This window comes from Pseudopipra pipra, chromosome 13, assembly GCF_036250125.1.
Source record: "Pseudopipra pipra isolate bDixPip1 chromosome 13, bDixPip1.hap1, whole genome shotgun sequence".
Lineage (NCBI taxonomy): Eukaryota > Metazoa > Chordata > Aves > Passeriformes > Pipridae > Pseudopipra > Pseudopipra pipra.
Window position 1 is genome coordinate 16,651,874 of NC_087561.1, and position 24,875 is coordinate 16,676,748.

Here is a 24,875-nt window from a genome sequence, read left to right on the forward strand (position 1 = left end):
ATCCAGCTGGGCACAGGGGAGGCTGAAACCCTCCCATCTCCTGCTCAACAACCTTTTTGGCTTTTCCTTTTCCCATCCCTCTCATTCCCTTTCCTCCTCCCGTGGTTTTGCAGAGCAGGAGGAATTTCCCTTGGCCAGGAGGACAATGGGAACTCATCACTGCAGGGCTGGAATGCCACACATGGAACTTCCTCAAGTGGGGTGAACACCCTGGGAAGACCTGTTCCTAACTGGGAATTTCACAGTGGTCCAACAGGGGAGGTAAACGATGGACACAGTCCAAGAAAGAACATTGAGTTCCTGTGACTGGGTTTAAATGGCTGTGAAACCCGGTAGGACTTTGGTTTTTTCTTTTCTACAACTTTAATTTTGTAATATTTTGCTTTTCATAAAGTATTTGGGACGTAGAGTTTGTGATAACTGGTTTAACCATGTGCCTTTTCCCACCCAACAGCCCAATTCTTCCTGTCCTCTTCTCCTGATCCAAGGCACCTGCTGGGTACCACATATTAGTTCCCATTAAATCCTGTATTTCTATCTATGTGATACCAATCCTGGCTCGATGCCTACACTGCATTTCTAATTCTTTGCAACTGATGACATTTTATGTACATATGTATATTTTTAATACTCTGTTACAAAACAAATAAAAAAGGATGTTAGTGATATAGCAGAAAGTAAGGTAAATATCAATGACATCATTATATTTGATGTCTTGGTTTTACTTTTCATACACTTGCAATAACTGCCATCTTAATGACCTGTTATTTTCATTACCAACTATCAGATCAGTTGTGATTTTGAAAATAAAGTGTAATTTTCCAAAGTAATTTGTTTGAGGTAATAGTGGGAAATAATAGACTTGTTGATTTTGTGTGTTTTATTTTCACAGCTCTTTCAAAAGAGAAGTTACCTCCAGTTCAGTCTCTGAGTAGCTCACGGGAGCCCAAGGCTGCTGATGGTTTGGGAAGTTTTGCCATCTCCAGCACTTAGAAGAGACAGAAAGAAACACTATGTTTACTCTATTCCCAGAAGAATTTCTGTGTAAATACAGTGATTTGTGGGGACAATGACAAGTTTTACAGTGGTAGGATGAGACCTTTGAGTCCTTAGGCAGCAAGACCCTGCTCTGCTGCAGAGCTTTAGCTTTTGGTCATGGACCAAACCCCACCAGCTCAGACCAGCACTCCAGGAATCCTCATCTTCAAGAGTTTCCTGTGTCACCTTTTTACAAAGGTGCAAGAAAACCAAAGTCACTGTGGAGTAACTTCCATGAGGATGCATCTTTCTTTTCCAGTTCTACCACGTAAAGCTACTCTGTGTTGGCTTCTCCTCTCTGTCCTAAATTTGGGGTTAAATTTGCTTTAAAATGCAAGTTTGCAATAGCAGGGAATCCAGAGTCATCAGAATGGGTGGGAATGTCCCATTCCTGAAGGTGTTCAAGGCCAGGTTGGATGGGGCTTGGAGCAACCTGGTCTGGTGGAAGGTGCCCCTGCCCATGGCCAGGGGTGGGATTGAATGAGGTTTAAGGTCCTTCCAACCCTTTTCCAGCCTGCCATTGAACACAGTCCCATGTGTTCACAGGATTGGATTTATGTAGGGGATTAGTAATCCAACCAGAGCTGAGGGATGTGTTTGAAGTCTGGCTGGAGAAGGTGTAAATTGTCCATGCTCATGAGCACTCATTAATGTACCATGGGCATCTGATGGCACACAGTGAAATTAAGATGTGATGTATTCAAAAGATATAAAAAGAAAATAAAATATATACAGTGTTTAATTGGCCCATAAACCCCACTGTTACACGTTAAAAAACAAGCAAAGAGCTTGTGGTGGTCTGGGCAGCCTTAAACAGCTTGGGAACAGGAATGGTGTCCCCAGCAGCACAGCTCTGTGCTAGAAATCTCCAAAACGTTCTACCTTTTTGCATTTTAGCTTAAAAACTCTGATGGAGATGTCTGGTCTCTGTTTGGGTTTGCTGGTTCCCCCTGCAGCGGGTGGGTGTTGGAGATGGGAGGCTGGCTGGGATGGGTCACTCGTACCTCCTGGTTGGGTGATCTGCTGCATGTCATGGCTTAGGTTCATGACATCATCTCTTCCTCTTGGACTGTTTTGAAGGAGTGAATTAACACTGTGCAGGTTTTGCCCCTCATTCCAAGCTCTGCCTTCAGCCCAGGCTCGTGCTTTGCCGTTCCCCGCTCTCGTTACAGTGTTTGTTATGAGAATGAGATATCATAATTTTAATGCCTGGTGTAGCCTGTGAAAGCCCATAAACATTTAATAGACTCATAAACATCGACTTTAACCTTTTCAAAATGCTGTAGCTGGAGTGGCCCCCACCACACTGTGTCCCCACAGGCTCCTGCTGAGAGCACGAGGGATGGACACGGAGAGCGGATCCAACAGCACAAATCCCAAAAAGGTCAGAGCAGCACAGTTTATTATTATCTCCCTTAGAATATATGAGGCATTACAATCTGATAGCACAGTTTTGTGGCTTAGGGTTGGGGCGAGAGGAAGAAATGGCCTGGCATAAATCCCTTGTGAAGACAGTTGTAATAGGGGTGGAAACCACAAGACACAAGGGGTAGTAGCAACTCAGGACGAATTGTGGATGTGTTTTCTTTAGGAGATTAGGAAAAAAACCTCAAAAATCTTCTAGTAAAATACTTGCTTGGTATTATTTCATTGGTGTGCTTTATATTGTATAAACCAGCAAAAAGTATTTTATAGGCAAGGATGAAGGATGTTACAGAGAAGGGAATGTTCACGGTGAGTTTGACACTTGGAGATCATCTGAAATGGGTGTGCAGCAGAGTAAATGGGCATAAACCAAGGCAGACCTTGGGTTTTAACCTGGATTTAGGATGGAGGTGCTGTAACAGGTGCTCTCATTCACGGAACTGGGTTTGAATTGCTCCAGACACTATTTTTGTCCCAGGAATGGTGTTCAGAGAGATTCAGCAGGGCTTGTTCCCAGGAAGGAAAAGCTGCACAGACCGTCAAGAGCCAACATGGATGTGAGATGTTCAGGCTGTGACTCCAACCCCATGGAGTCAGAGGAGGGACAGAACAGCTCACAGGGAGGGGAGCCCAGGACCTCACTCAGTGACTGTTGTGCTCATCTGAATCCCATCCTGGGATGGCTGGGACACAATGGGGACCACGGTTTTCTCAGGTCCAGCTGAGACAGCCCAAGTGATGCTGAACCACAAAGGTTCAGAGAGAACTGTAGGCTCAAAAAAAAAATCACAGTTTATGATTTTCTCATGTACCATCCTCCAAAATCTTTGAACTTGCAGCTTTGTACTTGAAATCTAATCCTGTTATAAATATCTTACTATGCATATTTTTCTGAGCAAACCACTGCCAGCCACATTACCATGTATTCACTTCTGCAGAGATCTTGTTACAAAGGCAGATTTTCTTAGGCTCTACTACAGCTTTACCACACTGTGAAGAACTTACAATAGTAAAAGCCATACTATGTTGTTTTCCATTAAAAACTTATCGTGGCTGTATAAATGGGAATGTGTTGCATCCTCTTTCTGCTCCAGTTAGGAGAAGTTTGGGCTGAGCAGGGCAGGATTTTGTGTTTACAGGGTGCTGTGTCATTCCTGTGCTCGTTGGGTTCGTTTAGCATCACCTACAGAGATTTTCCTACTCTATTGAAAGCAGGGTTGCACAGAAGGATTCGACCCTGCAAAAGCTTCACATGGACAGAATTCCCCCTGCTGAATTATTTCCTTTGTGAAGAATCTCTATCAAAGGTAATAAAGTTTTAAGTCAATAGTCTGAATGTATGCAGAGCTATAATCTTCCTGTAGATTTGGTAATCCCCCATGACATTTACAGGACAGTTTCTGCAAACTCAGAATTCCAGGGCTGAATTAGCATTTCTTAGGTGGAAGAGATCCCCTGTGTCTGAAGCAGCAAAGAATCACCAAATCATGTCTGACAACATTTGTATTTATGCATCAGCAATTCATTTTCAGGATTTAGAGGAGGGGGGGGAAACAGGTTTTGGCTGATTTTCCTTGTCTGCAAGTGTTTTCTGGCAGGATTTTCCTTTTTACCCCTTTCTCCCCCACCCTTAAGGAGCCTTGGGCAGCCCGGCACGAGGCCAGCCCCGCTTTCCCCCCATAACTCGCCGAATTTGTGCCGCGGAGTCGGACCCCCAGCACCTGCTGGGCGCCTTTCAAGCTGCTTTAACTGGATCACAAGTTCCCAACTGTAGATGGATGTAACAGAGACTAATCCCATAATCTAGACAGAAGTACAAGCCCTGGATGGGGAGCAGCTCGTGTTACTCCAGTTGCCCTCCAGCCGACATGGCAGGGGAGCTCAGACCCCATTGTCATCCTCCCCACAACCATTTTTGGGTGAGTAAGATCTGTGGGGCTGATTTGGGTTGATTTTATTTTTCCTTCCCAAAGTCTGAAGATAAACATGCAAAACAAAACTTCATGCTTTGGCCAAAAAGGAAAACAACTTCAGTTCAGAAATGGCGCTTCTGCACTGGGTAAATATTATTTGTACTCGAGGCGCAGAACTCAAGGACTGGCATCATTTAAAAAAATAAAATAAAATCCAGTGGTGGGATAATGGAGCAGCATTTTGGGTGTTGTAATAGTACCATGGGTGAGGAGAGCTGCTGCCCAGCTTTTCAGAGTCATTGCTTGAGATATCCACATTTTTAGAAGTGTTTTTGCAGCCCCCACCTCCTCTGTGCCAGCAGAACATCGATCAGGAGCTGCCGAGCCCGGACCCGGCGGTCGATGGCTCTGCAAACCCAGAGCCTGCAGAAATGAGATTTACCATTGGCTTTTTAACTTCTTGTTGACAGGCTCTCACCAGTGACAGCTCTTCCTCGCTCTCCTCTTTCTCTCCCGTTCCAAGATTTAATACTGTTTTACAACTCTAATTAAGGACGTGATTCTACAAATATTTACAAGCTGCCGTGGTGCTCGCTGGGAATCACCAGCCACGGATCCACCTACAGATCCCTTCCCAGGCGGGTGTAAAACACAACCCCACTGAATCCCCACTGTGTAAAATGGGAATTTTAAATCCTCTTTCTTACCCTGCTTTTCCAAATCTTAAAACTTCCACCCAAAATCCATCTGGAGCAGGATTCCCTCTACTGTTCTTCAGCAGAGAAGTCTGGCTTTCTTTCCATGACATTAAACCAAAAGTTATTTACTTTGGCCATTTCCATCTCTTACAGTGTTAACAAAAATAGATGCTTATTGCTTTAATAAAGGTTTTGATTTGGAAATTATTTACCATTTAGACTTTGTACACTCTAATTGCTTTTGATTCTTTGGAATATCTCTAATGGAAAGCAGCTGAAAGACTGAGGTTTAAAAATGGGCTCTTGCACATTTGAAGTAAATTTTATCCTGCAATCAGTCATAAAGATCTTAACTGCAGCTATCACATATCCTAAATATGTAATTGCTGTGGAGCCTTTCCAGTCTATTGGTTACAGGACTCTAGGAAAAGGGGAAAGTGAGTACAATTGTAGGCCCTGATGTCTGGGGCTTTTAGGGGATCAGCAGGACTGATCACCTGCCTGAAATATTGTGTGTATATATATATATATTTTTTTTTTTTTTTTCTAGGCTGGAATCTTGGAATTCGACTGTGCAAAGACAAATGAATAATTCCATCTGCACGGAGAGCTCACTGGATTCCAAGGAAGCTGCTCTGGTGAGTAAAGCAATGAATTTTGTCTGGGTTTTGGGATCAGATCCTTGACTGAAGAGCATCCACCCCCAGCCCCACATGCTCTTGGAGGAAGGACTTAGGTTTTCAATGTGCCTCCATCCACATGTGGATCTGTCCTAAAGCCAGTGGGGATTTTGGTACATGGCCCAAGAGGACCAGGTTGCTCTAGTCTGCTCTGCCTGAACCTAGGGAATTGCTACTTAAAAACACAGAAAGAAAAACTCAAAGTACCAAATTTTGAGGGATTTTAAAAGCATCTTGGTCAAATGTTGGTATATTGGTCCATATTCTGAATGATCTGTAATGACCAATAGAAAGTGAAATGGCATCTCTGCTTCCTTTTAGTAATTTTTGCTTTGAAAAGAACCCCCTCCTATGTCCTGGCCTTCTTTAGAGAGGAGGAGAACACAGCTTACAAATATTTGAAATTTAAACCCAAAGAAAGCCTCTGGTTCTCTTCTTTTTGTATAATATGAAAAGCAGAGAAGATTCAGCCTCAAAAACTGCTTAAGATGTTTAGTGCTCTCCACTAAAATCACAAAACTGGCGTAATTTATTGTTATCAGCAAAACGCTTGTTTCAATCCTTTCTTTAAAGGATTGTGTGAGATATTTCTCTACTAAATTAGTATGAATGGCTGCTAAATACACACCAAAATTCCTCCAGCTGGGAGACATGGCTGTGCAAAGGCCAGGCCACTCAGGTCCTTGAGGAGAGCAGAGGGAGAAGCTGCTGCAAGCCCAGAGGCTGCTGAGATAGATCCTTGGTGGTGGGCAGCTTATACAAACCTTGAAAATGCTCCTCCTGGAGTTACCCTATTATAACAAAGACCAAATTTGGAGTCTCTCATTCTTATGATTCTACCCCGTGCTTCTTTCCACCCCCTCTTGAGTTCTTTTATTGAAAAATTCCTAAATTCAGAAGGTAACCTGCTCCGCCACTGCGAAGCTGAAGTTTCTCTCCCTGCCCTTGGTTTGGTGGGACTTTGGGATGCTGAGCTCCACCTCGATGGGCTCAGCACCCCGAGGCCTCCCCACGCACACCATGGAAGATGGGCAGCCAAGAAGACAACAGTGATCTGTACTTAACATTAGGTGGCACAAAAGAGTTTCCTTTTGCTCGCAGAACACTGAAATCGACGGGCAACAACAAGCCGAGATTTTCTTTTCTTTAAACAAAATTCTCCTTCCCTATTTTCCCCAGCTTTCCAGCGGCCTTTGAAGTGCTCCTGTTTATAAACTTACTTGATTTCGTCTTTCATTGCATCTCTTTTGTCTCTTAACCTAATTTGTTTTAAAATAAGACATAGCCCAGCCCTCGCTGTGGTTGTATTTACAGAGCAGCCAAAGGGCTCTAAAACAGGCTAATTTCAGTGAAACGCCTTCTGTCCCTCCTCCAAACCAAGGCTGCCTTCAAGAGCTTTGCCTCTCAGGACCTTGTGTGCTCAGAGCCAGAGTGACCACGCAGGGCATGTTTTAACCTGAAGCTTTTCATCCGTGTCCTTAGTTGGGGTTGTTTCCAAACCGCGGCCGTTTACTCCTGGTTTGGTCCCCGGTGTGCATTTATCCTGTTCCTGCAGTTCACTGAAAAACGTGCTTTTGGGGGTTATATTTCCTTCTCCTGCTGCTGTAATCCTTTCGGAGAGAGCTGGAGGTTGTGGTCCCTCTGTGGGGGCTTTGCTGCCCAGCACAGGGGCAGTTGTCCCCAAAGCTGCGGTGCTGCAGCTCGCCAAGACTTACAAATGAAATAAATCAGTTTTACGGTTAAGAAACAAAGCCTCGCCCGCTGTTTACATCCCAAATCCCTCTCGCTCCCAGGTACAGGATGGCCGGGTTGTTGGGAAGGCGCCTGTCCGCTCGCTGGCTATTGAAGACAAGAGCTCTCTCCCTGCTCGGGTCGCTCCTCAGGATTCCTAAAGGTAATTTTCTCCCCCTAAACTGTTGGCAGAAGGGCTGGGTATTGTTTTCTCCGAGGTTCGGCCTCAGAGAGGCGAACAGAAAGAAATAAAAGGCCGTTTCGCTGCCGATCCCTTGCAGTCGTGCTGCCCGCCTGCCTCCCCCGGCAGCCGGCGGGCGGCGGGGCCGGGGCCGCCCCGTCTCACCCCGTTAGCCGTGATGGAGTGTTATTGTTCCGCCGCCCGCCCGGGGGGAGCGGGGGGCGGCCGGAGGAGCCCCCGCGGCCCGGCGAGCGTGGAACAAAAGAAACTTCCTCCGTGCCCCGGCTCGGGGGCGGGGGGGGGCGGACGGGACCCCCGGGCGGGTCCCCAGGGCCGCGGGGATGCCGGGGGGGACCAGCCGCGGGTGGAGGGGGAGATGCAGCGGGGGCGCGGGGGGCGAGGCGGGGGCAGCGCCGCTGCCGCTACACAGCACCGAGATGCACAAACGCCGACAGAAACCGCACAGGCACACAGACACAGGGCTCTCTGGTTATGTTCACACGCCGCCCGGCCCCGCCACCCCCGAAAAAGCCGCAAAGACCTTTTGCCGCCCCCAAAAGCGCCTTTTCCATCCCCGAAAGCGCCTGTTCGACCCCCAAAAAACCGCCTTTCCCGCGGCAGGTGTAACCGGCACCACCGGGATGAGCCCCCGCGGACCCCCTGCCCCGAGGGCACCGGCCCTGCCCGGGGATGCGGAGCCCCCTCCGAGGAGCCCCCGCACCCCCCGCACCGCGGCTCGGCCACCGCACAAACCACGCACCCGGAGCTTTCCGTCTTATTTTTGTTTTTCTTTCGTAAAAATGTTTATTTAAACTTTTTTTTTTTTAATTTTTTTTTCTCCTTTTACAACAATAAAATATTGCGTCAATATAAACCCCTTGACTAAAACTGGTCGACAACCAAACGTTACAGCCACTCGTGTGTTGCATTATTATTTTTATCTGACACTCATTTAGGCTTTTTATTTTTTTTTGTCGTTTCTCTCCGAAACGTTTTTTTTTTTAATCTCTCTTTTTTTTTTTTTTAAACATAATGCGGAATTTATTGAAAATAAATAATTGTTGGCAACTGCAATAGGCAATTTTGGATAAAATAGTTGAAAAAAGCAACCTTTAATGAAAATAGCGTTTATTATACATCAGTTACTAAATGAATAAACTAAATGATCTTTCTTTAAATTAATAACTTCCAAAAAACGTTTAATATACAAAACTGTACAGTTATAAAGTTGGCAGAAATAGGCAGGTCCTCAGTGTCGAGTTATTTTTTTCTCTTTTTTTTCTTTTTTTTTCCTTAATTTTTTTTTTTTTTTTTTTTTTTTTTTTTTTAGCGCTTACTGAAAAATACTTGAAAAATATAAATGTGGAAAGGAAAAAATCATCTGGAGGGCGGGGGAGGGAGCGGGGCTGTGCGGGGTCCCGGGTGCGGGGGGTCCCGGGTGCGGGGGGAGCCCGGCCCTGCCCGGCGGCCCCGGGGGGTGCGGGAGCACCCACCCACCCACCCAATCCCCCCCGTGGGTCGGTGCGTGGGCGCTGCACCCCCGTCCTTGTGTCCAAGAAGGGGCGAGGAGAGGGGGCGGTTACAGCTCTGCACCTCCCTGTGCCCAAAAAAGGGTTCTGCGTTTAGCATTTTACTGACTTTTTCTTTGTTTTGTTGTTTTGGTTTTTTTTTTTCTCCCTGTTCGTCTTGTCGCTGATTATATTTCCTCCCCCCACCCCCCCCCACCCCTAAAAGCTTTTCCACAAATCCAGCATCTCCCTGTGACACGGAAAGAAGCTCAGCGTGAACCAAATGCGGGTGTTTTCTGTCCCATTCCCTCCCTCCCCCCCCCCGGCTCCCCGAAATTCATGAGACACCTCATTCCTCTTCACTATCGAAACAAAATACAGAGAAACCAATTTCCGAAGCCAAAGCGCAGAAGGATAAAGGTGTTTTACTACAGACCTCTCAGTCTGGCGCTGATCAAAAAGCCCAACTCATCTTCGGAAAGAAAAAAGACTGGCAAATGCCACGGGTTTGGTTGTGATGCTTAATTTCGGGTAAATCTCTTAGAAATAATATTTTATATATATATATATATAATATTTTTTTCCTTGGGAGAAGAGTGGGAGGGGGAGGTCAGGATTGTGACCCGACCGTTTTACGGTGTTGGGAAGTTCTTGAAAAAGGAAGGAAAAAGCTGCAACAAATAAGCCTGTTCTTCACATCGGTGCGGGGGCTCCGCGGGTGCGGAGGGACCCCCGTGTCCTCGGGGGGGGGACGAGGAAGGGCCGCGGCCGCCCTGCCCCGTCCCCGCTGGGTGACATTGCCGGTGGCGTGGGCAAGGGAGAAACGCTTTTGACTGCTCGATTCGGTACAAATTAGGTCACAAATATTGTGTACAGTTTGTAGTAAAACACCTCAGACATTTAAAAACGCTATATAAGTCTTTAAAAATGCAAAACTAGTCTATTGTAAAACAGATTCACCTGAAATACAGCTGATATAACCAAGGCGCTGGAAGGTTATTCATAGGCACACATCTGTCTTTCCTTTTCTGTCGGGTTTTTCGTTTTGTGTTTGTTTTTGTTTTGTTTTTAATGTTCTTTTTTTTTTCCCGTGGGTTTTCCTTTTTTTTTTTTTTTTTTCTTTCTCTCTATTTTTCCTTTCCGTTTGGGTTTTGTTTTTGTCGTGTGGTCTTTTTTTTTTTTCGCCTTTTTTTTTTTTCTCCTTCGTCCAAGCGGAGCCCGAAAAACAAACCTTGTCTGCGAGTAAACACCGTGTGTGACCAGCGGGAAGGTCGGAGAGAGGAATAAAAATATTGCCGAGGCGGCGGCGGGCGGGGACCCCGCGCCGCGACTCCCGAAAGCATAAGTTAAAGCCCCGAGGGCAGTCCCGCGGCCGGACCGCGGTCAGAGGTCGTGGCAGCCCGTGTCCGTTTTCACGCCGTGGGCATACACGTCGTGCTGCGGCTGCTCCCCCGGAGGGGTCATGCGCTTCTCCTTCTGCCGCCGGTTGCAGAACCAGACCCGCACCACCTCCTTCTCCAGCTGCAGGCTGTCCGCCAGCGACGAGATCTCCTGGGCGGCCGGCTTGGGGCACTTGAGGAAGTGCGTCTCCAGCACGCCCTTGACACTCACCTCGATGGAGGTCCGCTTCTTCCTCTTCCTCCCCTGCGCCGCGATCTTGTCGATGCTCGTGGGGCTGCCCGTGGAGGAGTCGGCCTCCTCCAGCCACTTGTTCAGCAGCGGCTTCAGCTTGCACATGTTCTTGAAGCTGAGCTGCAGGGCCTCGAAGCGGCAGATGGTGGTCTGCGAGAAGACGTTGCCGTAGAGGGTCCCCAGCGCCAGCCCCACGTCGGCCTGGGTGAAGCCCAGCTTGATGCGGCGCTGCTTGAACTGCTTGGCGAACTGCTCCAGCTCGTCCGAGGTCGGCGTCTCCTCGTCCGAGTGGTCCTGGCAGTGGTGGCCGCCCAGCTCGCCGTGCTCGCCGCCGCCCTCGCCGCGCAGCCCCGGGTGCAAGCCCTGCCCGGCGGCGGCGGCGGGCGGCGGGGTGAGCCCGCCGTGCTCCAGCATCCCGCCCACCGCGAACCCGCCCTGCGAGTACACGCCGAGGGGCTGCCCGGCGGCGGCGGCGGCGGCGGCGGGGGGGGCGGCGAGCGAGGCGCTGTGCGCCGGGCTGGCCCCCCAGGCGCTGGGGTGGTTGGCGTGGGGCGAGTGGTGGGAGACGTGGGGCGAGCGGTGGTGGATGATGGCGCCCAGCTGCAGGTCCTCGCGGCCCGGCTTCACGTCGGGCTGCTCCAGCGGGCCGCCCGCCAGCGCCGCGGGCCAGGGCGCGCCGTCGCTCAGGCTGGTCACCCAGTGGTGCCCCAGCGGGTGCCCATTGCCCGGGACGCCCTGCAGGTACTCGCTCTGCAGCAGCTTCTGCGGGCTGCGGAACGGGCTGCCCTGCTGCATGCCCGCGCCCTCGGCGTGGGCGAGCGCGCCGGCGCCCAGCAGGCCGTAGGGGTTGGAGGCGGCTGTGGCCATGGCCGCCGCAGCCCCACGAGTTATACTGAGCGGCCGCCGCCGCGCCGGGCTTTGACATCCAGCGGCACGGCGGGCCGGCGGCGGCCGCGCGCTGACTGACACCCGCCGCGCCCAATGGCGCCGCGCCGCCGCCCGCGCCGCCCAATGGGAGCGGCGCGGGGGCGGGGCGAGGCGGAGGGGGGCGGGGCCGGGGCGCCGCGCGGGCGCGAGGCAGGAAGTGAATCACTCCGCCGGCACCGGGGGCCGGGCGCGAGGCGGCCCCGCCGCGTTAACTCCTTCCGCGCCGCGCGGGCACCGGGGGGGCTTCGGGGGGCACGGCTTGAACGGGGGAGCGATGGGAACGGGGAGGGGAGGGGAGGCGTGGGGGGCACGGCTTAAATGGGGAGCGATTAGCGCCGGGGGAGAGCGCGGCAGAGGTTAAACGGCGGCGCCCGGGCGGCTGCGCTGCGGGACCACCCCGGGGCTGCCCCCGCCGCTGCCCCCGCACGCCGGGCCGGGCTCCGGGGGTTCAGCGCCCGCTCCGCTCCTCCCGCGGTGCTGCCGCCCCGGGCTGCCCGTGGCCGCCCGCCCCCTCCTTCCCCCCCGCCCCCCGGGCCGCCGCGCTCCGTCGGGAAAGAAAACTCAGAACCCCCCAAAATAATAAAAAGCAGCCCCAAAAGGAGCTTCCCCGGCCCCGCCGCCGGTACATCCCGCTGGTGTCTCTCAAAGTTGGCGGCGCGGAGCGCACGGGAGCGGTGCGCGCCCGGCGGGCGGACTGCGGGGCGAAACGGGAAAAAGGGGCAAAAAACGCCAGAAAAGGGAAAATAACGGGGGAAAAGGCGCGTGCGGTGCCCGGACACCCTCCGGGGGGGCGGCTCCGGGCCCCCCGGCTCGGCAGGGCCCGCCGGGCACAGCCCCGCACCCCCCGAGCCCCGGCGGGGCGGGCGGAGGAGAAGTCCCGGGACCCCCCGACCCGCTCCCGAGTTCCAAAATGACCTTTCCCCGCATCGTTTCGGAGGTAACCGAGCTGCGTAATTATATTTGCACTTCCAGAAGACTGCATCAGAGTCCCCTTATTGGTTTGAAATTCCATTAAATATATTGCAAGAGCTCCTAGGTTAAGCTTGATTTAAATTTGCATACATTTTCATATATTTAGCAGAAATAAAAGAAGGCTTGCAGCTACCAGAAAGTCATTAAGGCATTAGTTTCTCTGAGAAGACAGATCTGAAGAAAATTCAAGAAAATGAGAAAATAGATCTAAATAAGGTGAGCTCTCCTCTGGTTCCTTCCGAGCCGGGTCCCATCGCTTTGCTCATTATAATAATAATAATCACAATAATTTCTCGCCGGGGCAGCGTGCGAGAGGGGTAAAGGCAGGGCTGGGTGGTGAAGGAGCAGAGCGGGCTGCGTGGCTGGAGGCAGATCGCGATATATCGGGGAGGCTGCGGGTCCCCGGCGGGCACCGCCGCGCTGCGCACCCGCGGGGGTGCGGGGAGGGGGGAGCGGCTGGGGAAACACAGAAAAAATAAGGCAAAGTAAATAAAAAATGAAGTTTGCGGGTAGAGCGGCGGCGGTGTGTGTGTGTGGGGGGGGGTGTGCGACGGGGGGGGTTCGGCGGGGGGGTCGGGAATGGGAATGTCCCTGTCGGAGCCCCGCTCCCCGCGCGGGGTGTGCGGGCGGTGCGGGGCGCGCAGCACCGCGGCCGAGCCCGGCGGAGCGCGGGGAGGGCAGGGAAGGAGTTATACCAGCAGCCTTTTCCTTGTTGGTTGGTTGGGTTTTTTTAGCCTTTTCATTTTTTCTCTTTTTTTTTTTTTCCTTTTTTTTTTCCCCTTTCTTTCCTTTTTTTCTTTTTTTTTCCCCACTCTCCGCCTTCACAAGCTCCTCGAAATAAACATCACAGGAGCCCGCGGGAAAAAAAAGAAAAAAAACCCCAACCAACCAACCAAAAAAACCCCCAACAACATCAAATCCGCACTGTATAAAAACGTAACTAAATTATTTAAAATTAATTTGCACTTTAACTTCCGAAACAATTTTTCAAATCCCATCGCCCGTGAAAATAGATGTTCAGATCCGCCGTTTAATTAAGGCAGAGTCTCTAGCAGGGAAATAAAACCCCGAACGTCCCATTTTAATCTTTGCTGCAAATGTAGCTAAGGCAGAGCCCGGCTCCGCTCCTGCCGAGGCGGCTCTCACCTCGCCTAGAGCAGAGTATGGTGGATTTTATAGTGTTTTTATCTGCATATAGTTAAATCTTCTTGCTGTTCTAACTAATCTGCTGGAGAGGGTTTCTTTAGCTCTTTCCTGTCAGTCTAACTTCCCAAGTGTAACAGATGCCGCTCTCAAGCGGTCCTTTCTGCTGCTTTTCTTTATTCAGCCTCGCATATTTCTCCCCATGATCTGGGTTTCCATAGAGAGAGGAATAAAAGGGGGACCATGGCCACAAATCCCCTGCCCCATGCAGAATAAAAGAGCCTTATTCAATAGCCGACCCCGTCTGGACATGGGAGAAAAATAAGTACATGCAAAGCTACTGTTGCAAGAATTTGTAACTTATTTTTCATAGACCGAAACCCATTAAAGTTTTTTTTTAATTTAAAAAAAAATTTAAAAAAACTTTCTGGGTTCGGACCGTGCGCTCCAGCCCTTTGGCTCCGGGTGCCCCCGCCCCGGAGAGACCCGCGTTTGCCTAACAAATAACTCGCTTTAATATCTATTTTTTCTGCTAAATCTTTGGCGTGAAAAAGCTCGCACAATAGCGGGAGGCAGCACCGTCCTGGGGCAGCGAGAAGTCGCTGGAGAGAACCCCCCGCTTTGAAGTGCAGGGATTGTGTGGAGTCCCCCCGGCACAGGCGGGACCGGGACTTTCTGGGGTCACCCGGGTGCGTGGCGTCCCTTCGGTGTCCCCCACGCTCGGGGCAGGGTGGGCTGTCCCCGCACCAACCCCGCACGTTCCCCTTTAAGAGCTCCAACCCAGCGCGGGGTGCGGTGTGTTTGTGTTCCCCAGGAAGGGACCTGGCACAGAGCGAGCCCAGGAGCGCGTTTGTTATCGTGACAGAGCTGATTTTATTATATTTAAGAGATTTTTTTTAAATTTTTTTTTTTTTGCTCATTGTTCATCCGCGGGAGGGGAAGGAGAAAACAAAAAAAAAAAAAAGAAAAAGAAAAAAAAGGTCTAAAAGGGGTTCGTTTTGATTGTGTTTAATACAGCATGAAGCTCGGAGCGGTAAGCTGTGCCTCGGTGTCGTGACCTCTATATAGAAAACTTCACCTTCAACACAAGTTCACTTTAGAGACAGGACGAGTTAGATTGCGCTTGGTGGGAACAAGTGCAAATTTAAAAACAGAGTCAATCATAACGGGGGTGGGGGCTGGGAAAGGGCAATTTAACCGTTTCTGGAGCCAGGAGTTAAGGTTTGCATTGTGTACATCCAGGCGCTGAAGCCCAGCCACCCATCAGGGCTGAGAAAGCGGCTCCTGGAGCTCCAGAGAGGCTTTGGGAACACCTAACCTGCGTGGGGGAAGCTTAAGAAGCAAAAAGGAATTTACAGAGTATTAGCAGAAATTAGCCAATACCGACACAAGCTCAATTAGTTCCTTTTTTTTTTTTTTTTTTTTTTTTGGTCTCTGTTGGCTGCTCTTGAACGTGAGTAAATGCTGTGCAGGGAGAGAGGAGGGAGAGAGCCACACACTGCCATCTCAGAGCCCCAGCCAGGAGATGGACTGACAGATTGCAAATTAAACTAGTCCTAATGTAAGAATGAAAGCAGCCCCCCCCAAATCTCTCCCAGCACCAGCCCGGCAGCAAAGAGCCCGGCACGGAGGGAGCGTGGCTGCGGCTGGGCTGGTCCAGGGAGGGACAATAAAGCCAGTCCCGGGCAGGAAAAAATCACAAGGTAAATAGTATTTGTATTCTAACTGCTGCGGTTTCCGAAGCGTTTTGGGCGACTCCTCGCTCCTCTGCTCGAATCGCCTGTTATTGTTATTATTATTAATATTTTTTTCGACGTTGTTGATGTTTGAAAAAGCGTACTTGCTGCGGGAAAAAAAAAAAATGTCGTTCATCCGTGCACTACCCCGTCACGTTCGGGTCACTGTTATTTTGGAGCCGGGTCGGTTTTAGAGGGTCTCGTCTCGAACGTTTGGTTGACGGAGCAAAAAACCATCAATATTCCGGGAAGTCTCTCCAAAGTGCACATTTTTGCTGCGGGACCGGTCTGGCCGTTTATGAAATCCACGAATTGAAACGTCGGGTTTTGTTGTGTTTATGGAGAAAATAGGGATGGGGAGAGAGGGGGCTGCGGCCGCGGACCCTCCTCGGGCGGTGCGTGGCAGCTCCTCGAGGTCACGGCAGGAGTTAATAGACCCGCACAACAATGCGGGTCCCTTCCCTTTTACGTAGGCACTTTCCTCACCGTGCCATTCACACAGGCGTGATGACAAGAATGCGTTTGTTTCATCCCGGACCGAAATCCCGTGGTTTTTTAGTGATTTTTCTTTTTTTTTCTTTTTTTTTTTTTTTTGCTGTGAAGCTTCTCCCAGCAAACGGGGGGATGCGGTTAAGGATGGGCACCCCCAGCTCCTGGGCAGCTCCTGTCGCGCCAGAGGCCATCCTGCCCGAGCTTTAGAAATAATCCACACACAATTCCCGAACGGACAGATTCCTGCTCAGACATATTTAAAGGAAAATGGGTTGGATTTGAACCCGCACTAACTGGCTCGCTAGTTAACCTCTGTTGACTAATGAGACACTGAAGACAAATCGCTCTATTCCTTGGATGACAAATACCTGCGTTGCTGTTTGGTAGCTTAGCGAGCAATTTCCATGTGGGGTTTGGGGGTTTATGTGTTGTGGGTTTTCCCTTTATTTATTTATTAACTATACGTTTTTCCAGCTGTAGCACTCATCGTGCAAAGCATCCAGCGATGCTCCTGATTCCGCAGAGGGACTGAAACGCCTCCTGCGTTTTGAAGCGCCTCGTCAATCCTAGATTTACGTTTAGAAATACGTAGATGCTGCTGCTAATTCTTGTTTTGTCACAGACTTTCGCGTGTTTACGGCTTGGTGGAAAGTTTCCTGCCCCCTTCATTCAGGCTGAGCCGACCAAAGCTGTTACAAGAATGAACTTTCAGGCCAGGCTGCGTTGCTAAAAGATGTTTCCTTCGTGAATCGCGCTTGGGCAATGCAGGATGGGGATGGGGGTCGTGAGGCAGGTTGGGCGTGTGCGGTTCCCTGGCACCTCATGGTACATTTTCTCTCCACTCTGGCCCAGGAGAATCCCGGTGAAAGCCCCTGGAGGCTGCAGCATCCCTGCCCCTCTGTGCCCTCCCCGGGCGGGGGGTCCCGGGCACGGCGGGGGCTGCGGGGGAGAAGTTCATGGGGAGGCGGGCGGACAATAAATCACCGCGGGCCCCAGGGCACAGGGAAGCGCACACGGGAGAGTCTCCATCAAAGGGGGGGAGACAGCCCTCGGCTGCGAGAAATAAATGGGAATAAATCAAAGCGGGGGGTGCCCGGGGCAGGGGGGGGGGCTGAGCCGGCCCCGCTCCTCCCGGGAGCGCCGGAGCAGAGCCGGGGAAAGGCACTCTGCAAACTTTTAATGAAATCACCGGTGCTATCGATTTTTGTGGGTTTTCTTGCCGTGCTTCAGACATTGGAAAGTGTCCCTCTGGGAATGGGGGAGGGGGCAGAAGGCAGCGGTGCAACGCGAGCTGTATTGGACATGCAGTTATTTCATATTTTCGAAAATAAACGGCGTCTCTGAGGGTCCTCCAGAGAGCAAAGGGACTCCAGGGGCGCTTGAGCCAACCCATAAAGCTCGGGGTTTAGGCGTGCAGGTGTCAGTTTGCAGGCCCCTCGTGGACCTCTGGGGGACCGGGACTGGCTGTTATCCCCGCGATCCCTGATGGAGAACCCCGGGAAAGCCGGCTCTCCTCCTCGGACAACACAATTTTGAAGTGCCACAACCAAGTGTTTCCTCTTTGCCTCTTCCCCAAACTGTTTAGAAATTACTAGTAGCGGATAAGTAAATTGCAAGTAAACCTAGTGAATTAGGATGATTCTCTATCAGTTTAATTTATGTTTTATAGTTAGTTTAGCCTTCTGATTTGATTGCCTTAGTAATGTGAATTGCCTACAGCTGCTGATGATACAGCTTTAATTCTGTTTTAAAGGTCATGTAAACATGTGCCTGTAGCATAAGGAATGCAAATTCAATTCCCTTTTAATGCTTCCTCACATTCACTTCACAGCCTTCACCTAGAAAATTAGCAGGATTTAATAGGGAACCGTGTGACTGTTGTGATTCCATTAAAAGCCCCACTCACCCCCAGGCGTGGCTCTCCCGGGCCACCCCACGCCCGTGACACGGAAATGGATGTGCTTCCCACGCCCGTTTTGGGGGAAATCGAGGTATTTTTGCTCCCCGGGATGGACTCATCACCTTCACGTGGGAGCTTTAGCTGCAGGTAATTATCCCAGGGCTGGATAACCCGGCGGCATCACGAGTTACCCCTCAAAGCAGCGGGAGCATCCCACAGGTGTACACCTATGCGTAAGGCTGTAGTAGAGCTGCGTGTGCCCTTACGTCACGGTGAAAAGCGATGCTGGGAAAGAGAAAAATGGATAAAAATACTTGTTTTGGGCCGAGGTGGGCTCTCCGCAGCAGCAGGGGGAGAAGCACGATGCCAAGGTGATGGGCGTCGACGAGAGACGCCTGCGCCTTGAAGACAGGCATCGTCGAATTAATTTTTAAACACGACCAGCCCTGAGTTCATCAGAGATTGCTTCAGCCCAGAGTAGGTAAAAAAATTAAAAAAAAAAAAAGGGAGAGAAAAAAAAAATTACGATACCACTCTGTTCCCCTTGTTTCAAAGGGGTTTAGTGAAGTTGCTGGGAAGTTTCGCCTTTGAACGGGCGGGCTCTTCCCGCCTAACAAGTAGGGAAGAGCGGCAAAAAAACCCACTCTGGAGCCGCTTTGAAAAGGGAACGATGTGTGACTGCATAGCGAACCGGGGCGAGAGGCGATTTCGCGGCCCTTCCAGCCGCAGGGACCCGGCCGGGGCCGGGCGAGCGGGACCGGGAGCGCCCGGAGCCCCGGGGAGCCCGGCCCGGGACCGGGGGGCTCCGGGGGAACCGGCCCCTCCGGCCCGGGGGGCTCCTGCGCTGTGACGGCGGTGTCGCAAGAGGTACCCCCAGCCCTCCTTTGGTGATGGGATGGTTCCCTGCGCTCAGGGGGTGCCTGTGGGATCCCTGAAACACTTCCCGTCTGCCCGCGGGGTGCGGGCAGCATCCTCCTCCTGGGCTTCATCCCCAGCACCCCTGCGTCCCCACGAGCATTCCCTCACCTTCATCCCCAGCACCCCTGCGTCCCCACGAGCATTCCCTCACCTTCATCCCCAGCACCCCTGCGTCCCCACGAGCATTCCCTCACCTTCATCCCCAGCACCCCTGCCTCCTAACCAGCATTCTCATCCCTGCCTTCATCCCCATCCCCCCTGCCTCCCCAGCCCCACCTGTGCCAGGGCCCCGGGGGCCACCCCACACCCCACTTGCTGTGAAAATGGTTCATTCGCCCTCAGCACCCCCCTGGAGGCCAAAGGAGCCCGGGGTGCTGGAGGCACCTGCCTCCCTTTCCCTGCAGTGAGGGATCCACACCGAGCCCGTGTCTCTCCCTCACAAAAATGAGCGGTTTTTTTCTCAAAATCTAAATCCTTGTAGTAACAGCTCATTGGTGATTCTGCTAATGTTGCACACCTCATTAAATAGCCCCAAACACAAGGAGGTTTAAATGACTTTATTGAATTAAAAATAGCATAGGAAATCACCTATGGTACTTTCATCAAATAATTACTGTAAACTTTATACATACAGCCAGAGATTCCCTTTAACAAATCTATTCATAAAACACGCGGGGGTTTATTTAATGGCTGAAATAACTTAGAGCAGCACAACTCGCTTGAAACATCGAGCCACACTCGTGCACTTCCCTAATATGTTCCTGTGTGTTTCCCTGAGTGTTTTTCTTCCTTATCTTTTTTATATCTGAAGTTCTATTCCCCTCCTCTACTCCATGTATTTGATCATTTTTTCAAGTCCCTTGGCTGAACCAATCTCTTTTCATGCAGAGGATAAAAAGAGAAAAACTTCAAAGTAGGTTCAGGTAATTAACAGCTGAGGGGAATATAATCTAAACCATAGGCCCTGCTTTGCACCCAGGTCTGCTTTCAGAGCCAGCCGGCAAGGGAGTGCCTATTCCCTATAGCATCCAAATCTGCTTCCTCTGAACAGCTTTGCCAGGCCTCCAGTTATCACATCTGCATTTCAAACACCATGTCTCTGGCATTAATTATTAATTAGCCTACAGTCACCCCAGAGGATTTAAGTTCCAGCCTGCACATACTTATTCATTGACCTCTATCTTAGTTTTTGTTGGAAAAAACCCACTAGAATGCTTAATAATTTCCTTTCTCTCAGACCCTCTGTTCTAGTTTCATGGCAGGGAAACAGTATATTTTGAGATGGAAAATCACAGGGTTGTCTAGAAATTTGTTTAGAGCAAAACGTTATGTCAAGAGTTTGAACAAACCGTTTCAAAAGATTTAGAAGGAGTTTTGTGTGAGTGTTTTTACCTCTGACAAATGAATTTATGGATTTCCCAGAACTGAGAGAAGGTGGATGCAAACACGAGGCGGTTTGGAGCTGGGTGGAACAGGGCTCTGTGTGCACTTTAAAAATACAAACTGGATTTAATTACTGGGCAGCACATTTATAGGATCAAACTAAGGCAAACGTTTGTTTGAAAGCTCTGGGGTTACTCTGCCATTGACACGGGGAAGAATGAAAATAAAAGTGCTCTTGCAAGGCACGTTAGTGCTTGGGCATTAAATCTGTGCTCCATCCTCAGGAATATGGAACTGCAGAAGTCTGTTTTGTATCAGTCCCAAGGTAGTTTGGAAGAGCCTCTTTGGACATTAGGATAAGAATAAATCTTACTCCTGCTTTCTGAGCCGTTGTGTATCTTGATATTAAGGTTCTGGTGGTAAAAAAAATACAAGTAATCAGGTTTATGTGTATCTCTTTTTCAAAATGCTCCATGAAATTCAAAGTGTTTGTCAGAGCTTGGATGAACTGTGTATTGGATGCTGCCTTTTGTTGGTGGATTTTGATGCCACAATATCCCGCCCCCCTGATTGAGTCCTTTTTTAATGCAATTATCCCTGGACAAACTTCCCTAAATATTGCCGTGGCTTCTCGTTTTTATTTGTGGTGGTGCTATCTCAAATAATCATTGAGACATAAAATATTCCTCCACTTTGTTTCCCAAGGAAGTGTTTAGTCTGTAATCACGAGGTCAGACTGGTTAACTTCTGTGCCAGCCTAGAATTGATTTTTGAAAGCGTTTAATCTACGCCTAAGACTCTTTGAATTTCTATTTAGTGAAGGATATGGAAGAGAGCTCTGATGCACAAACACACGTAGTTAAACTGCCGGGCCATCTCGGGAAACTAAAATGCATTTTTCCAAAATTGCAGCTAAACCAGCCCTTTCTGGAAATCACAAGCCTTGTGTGCCTGTGCTGCAGTAAATGAGCACCTGAAAATAGATGTAGGGACTAAGGCTGTTGACTTCCATGAGGGATCTCTCTCCTCAGCCTTCCTGAGAGTTTTGAAGAGTTGGCTTGTTGCTGCTCTTTTATTATTTTCCCATGTTATGAACAGATCTGGGGAGTGTTCAGCATTCGGTAATAACTAATTTTGCCTCTGCTTCAGATATTTAGAATAATTCTTACATTCAATTCAAACAGCAAAAGTGCTTCTATTTCACAAGAAAAAGAGGAACAGAAATACTTCAAATTTAATTTCCAGGAAGATGATTCCCATTTATAAACCAACAGATTGTATCTTGGTGCTGAAGAGGGAAGTAGATCTAGATTATTTTAATAAGACATCCAGGACCTTTTAATCACTTCTACAGTGATACTAATACCAGTAATAACAGTGATAATGGAAAAAAACCCTAGTGTGAAACCAGGGCTGGAATCTGTTCTTGGTAAATGTCAGAATGTTTCTGAAATTAAAACTTAGCTGTTAATGTAGCTCTGTACTGTATGAATATTAAAGAGGAATAAGGACTAAATTTCTTCCACAGCAGAGTGAGGTGTTGTTTTAGAAAACAAACCACGTGGCAGCTCCATTTGCAGGGAGGGATCTGGGGTGATTTTAAGGGATGGGGGGGGCTGAGGGCTGCTGGGTTGGGCTCTTGCTGGTCTGAGCCCTCAGAAATGTCTTCTCGTTTTTCCTGTCGTTTACATTTATTGCCATTTATTCACCAGGTTCTTAGGATAGAGGTTCCATGCCCCAAGACTGGAAAACTGTTACCAGTGCTGTTAAATTACAGTTTTGTGTGGTTGTAGTGCCAGGAGTGAGGAAAGCATGAATGTACAGATACAGTGGGTTTGACATGTTGTGAAATATTTGTACTGTTCTTGTTATGAGAGATGAATTTCTATAAGAAGCCTATTTTATGGTTCGTTTTATATATATTTGCATTCATAGTTTTCTGTTAAAGCTCAAATATTTTACTCTGTTGGTAAGAACTAACCCTTGGCAAGTCTGGAAATACTTTGGCCCCTGTTGTTATCATACCCTTCTTTTTTTTTTTTTTTTTTTTTAAATAACTCCTGCAATAGTTTTCCAGCAGTGCCTGACATCCACCAAGGACTGAGCTGTAACTGCATTTTGTATTTCGAATGTTTCACATGAACATGTCTTGCATTCAGATCTGTAGGTTGCAGATCACTTTTTATGTAGAGAAGCCACATGGGTAATTCTGATTTTCAATTACTTGAAGAGTGATTATAGTAAAAGACTGTTGATTCCTGGTGTGTTTGAAGGCCATGGGCATCTCTTGATGAAGCCTTGGATGTTGTGTTGAGGGAATCTCTCCCACCTGTGCACTTGTAGGTGGGGAAAAAAAAGCTCTTGTACAAAGAGCGGGTGAAGGTGGAGATCTCCACAGGTATTGCTGTGTCAGCAGAGATGGGTTCTTGTTAGATTAGGAAGAGAAAGTGGGGCCAGACCCTCAGCTGGCATCACTGGGCATGGTGGTACTGGAATTCGGGGGGCAAGGCTGAGTTCTGTGAGTGGGAGCTGTGCATGGTCTCACCGAAAGGGCGACCGAGTGACATCAGAATTATTTTGCATAATGCCCGAAATAACCCTGGGCCCCTCAAGGACCCTTTGCCTCTGTGATGGTGCCGTGTGGGAATGAACCTGCAGCAGGTGGAGGGGGCCTGGTGTGAGGAGGCTGTGAGCAGAGATTAGCAGTGAAGGGCTCAGCCTGGGACAGCAGTGGTGACTCCAGCGTGGTGCCCGTTCCCGGAGGGGTTTCTGTACGTGCCCAGAGCACCAAAGCCCACCTTGAACTCACCGTTTCCCTGGGTACAACCACATCATGAATCCACTCCTAAGCTTTGCTTTGAGCCACCTCAATCCTAAAAACCCCACAGTGTGACACCCTTAGCCCCCTTGCTGCCCCCAGCCTGGTGTTTCATCTCGCCGTGTAAAACCCGTCGTGTTTTGACTCTTCCCGAGGCAGCGCTGAGCACTCGGGGCTGAGCCTGGCCTACAGCCAGCCCACAGCCCCCTGCTCGCTGCCAGAGCGACCTGCAGGGTTTGTGAGATGGTTCCTGCCAGGCAATCTCTTGGCACAGCCAGGCACATCCTGCCTCTTGACCTGCCACCTCCAGCCCGGAGCCGCCGTGCCCCGAGTGGGGCTGCTGTGGTGGCATTGGGGTCACACTCCACAGCCTCCCCCTGCCTGGGGGTTCCTTGGCACTGCCTCTAGGTAAAGTTTTAAAGACTTCATAGAGTTTCCTATCCTCTCCCTTTCTCTTTTTTTTTCTTATTTTTTTTTATATGTTTGCTTTTTTCCCCCCCTATTTTTTTAGTTTCTTTTTCCCCCTCCACGTGTGAAATCACTGGAGCTGCACTTACTGTCTTTGTTGGGGGTCTAACTTCATCACAGGATGAATTAAGAGGGCCAGGATGCCCCTTACAGCAAATTATCACAATTTGGGTGACTTTTTATCAGCTGAAAGTCCATCCCACTGGTGGCAAATAACATGATTCCTGCAATTAAACCCTTCATCACCAAAATCATAGAATCTTAGAATGGTTTTGGGTTGGAAAGGACCTTAAAGATCATCTTCTTCCAACCCCCCTGCCATGGACAGGGGGACAAAAAACATGAACAACATATTTAAAACTTGTTTGTATATGTAATCCAAAAAATAAGGATGATGTTTGGGAATTTTTGCCTATTATTATTATTAAGTTTTTAAATCATAAACCAGAGTGTATGTGTGTGCCGTGTAACAGCTACCACCAAATCACACGTAACACTCAGTGATAATTGTGTTCATAATTATGGAGTTAATTGAATTTCTGTAACAGTTAAAATCCAGCATATAAAAAGTCTCCCAAGATTGAATGTTTTAGTTAGGGAAGAACGGGCTCTTTTGGAATATTGAGTAAAACGAAAGTAGTTCTCATATACACATGAGCTGAAGACTAATGAAATAACCTCCCCAAATGAATCTTCTCCATAAATGCTGTTCCAAACGAAATGTGGGATCACACAGAAGCCATGAATTGTTGCAATGCCTTGCAAAGGAAAAGCAGTGGAGAACTGGAGAGACACATTAGAGGAACTGCAGCATCTGCATCTGCCAGGCTTGTGAGGCATTAGGAGAGCTCTAGAAATGCACTGCTGCCAGATCAGCACTGCTACTAACAGTGGAATATTGTTATGACGGGTTAGAAAGTCAAATTTTGCCTTAGTGTTTGACTGTAAAAGACTGGTATCTTTTAGTTTTTAATTCCAATTTTTATGTTGTGATCCATTCGGTGTTTTTGTGCCACTTTGGGCCACCTTCAGGCTGATTTACAACTCACCAATTCCACAGGGGAGTCACAGGATGTTACACTACACAGAACGTGGACCCGTGTGTCTGCTGTGTGTTATCAATTGATTTAGCTTTGGAGAGAAGAGAATAAGGGCAAGAATTGCCAATATGTTTCATATTAAACCTGGATATCTCATCGTGGGCAGAGGTGTCCTTCTGAAAATGAGAAAGGACTGATAGAAACTTATTGGAGTCTTTTCTCTTCTCTCTTCTCTTCTCTTCTCTTCTCTTCTCTTCTCTTCTCTTCTCTTC

The 24,875-nt window shown here is 49.2% G+C and overlaps 1 protein-coding gene across 1 annotated transcript; it reads right to left on the bottom strand.

Moving 5' to 3' along the window:
- Positions 1-8,445: 8,445 nt before the first annotated feature.
- POU3F4 (POU class 3 homeobox 4) lies at positions 8,446-11,746 on the bottom strand. Its single transcript, XM_064670146.1, is given in 2 exon segments — positions 8,446-11,680; positions 11,682-11,746. Coding segments are annotated over 2 exon segments (1,173 nt in total). The 5' UTR covers positions 11,732-11,746; the 3' UTR covers positions 8,446-10,557.
- Positions 11,747-24,875: the final 13,129 nt, after the last annotated feature.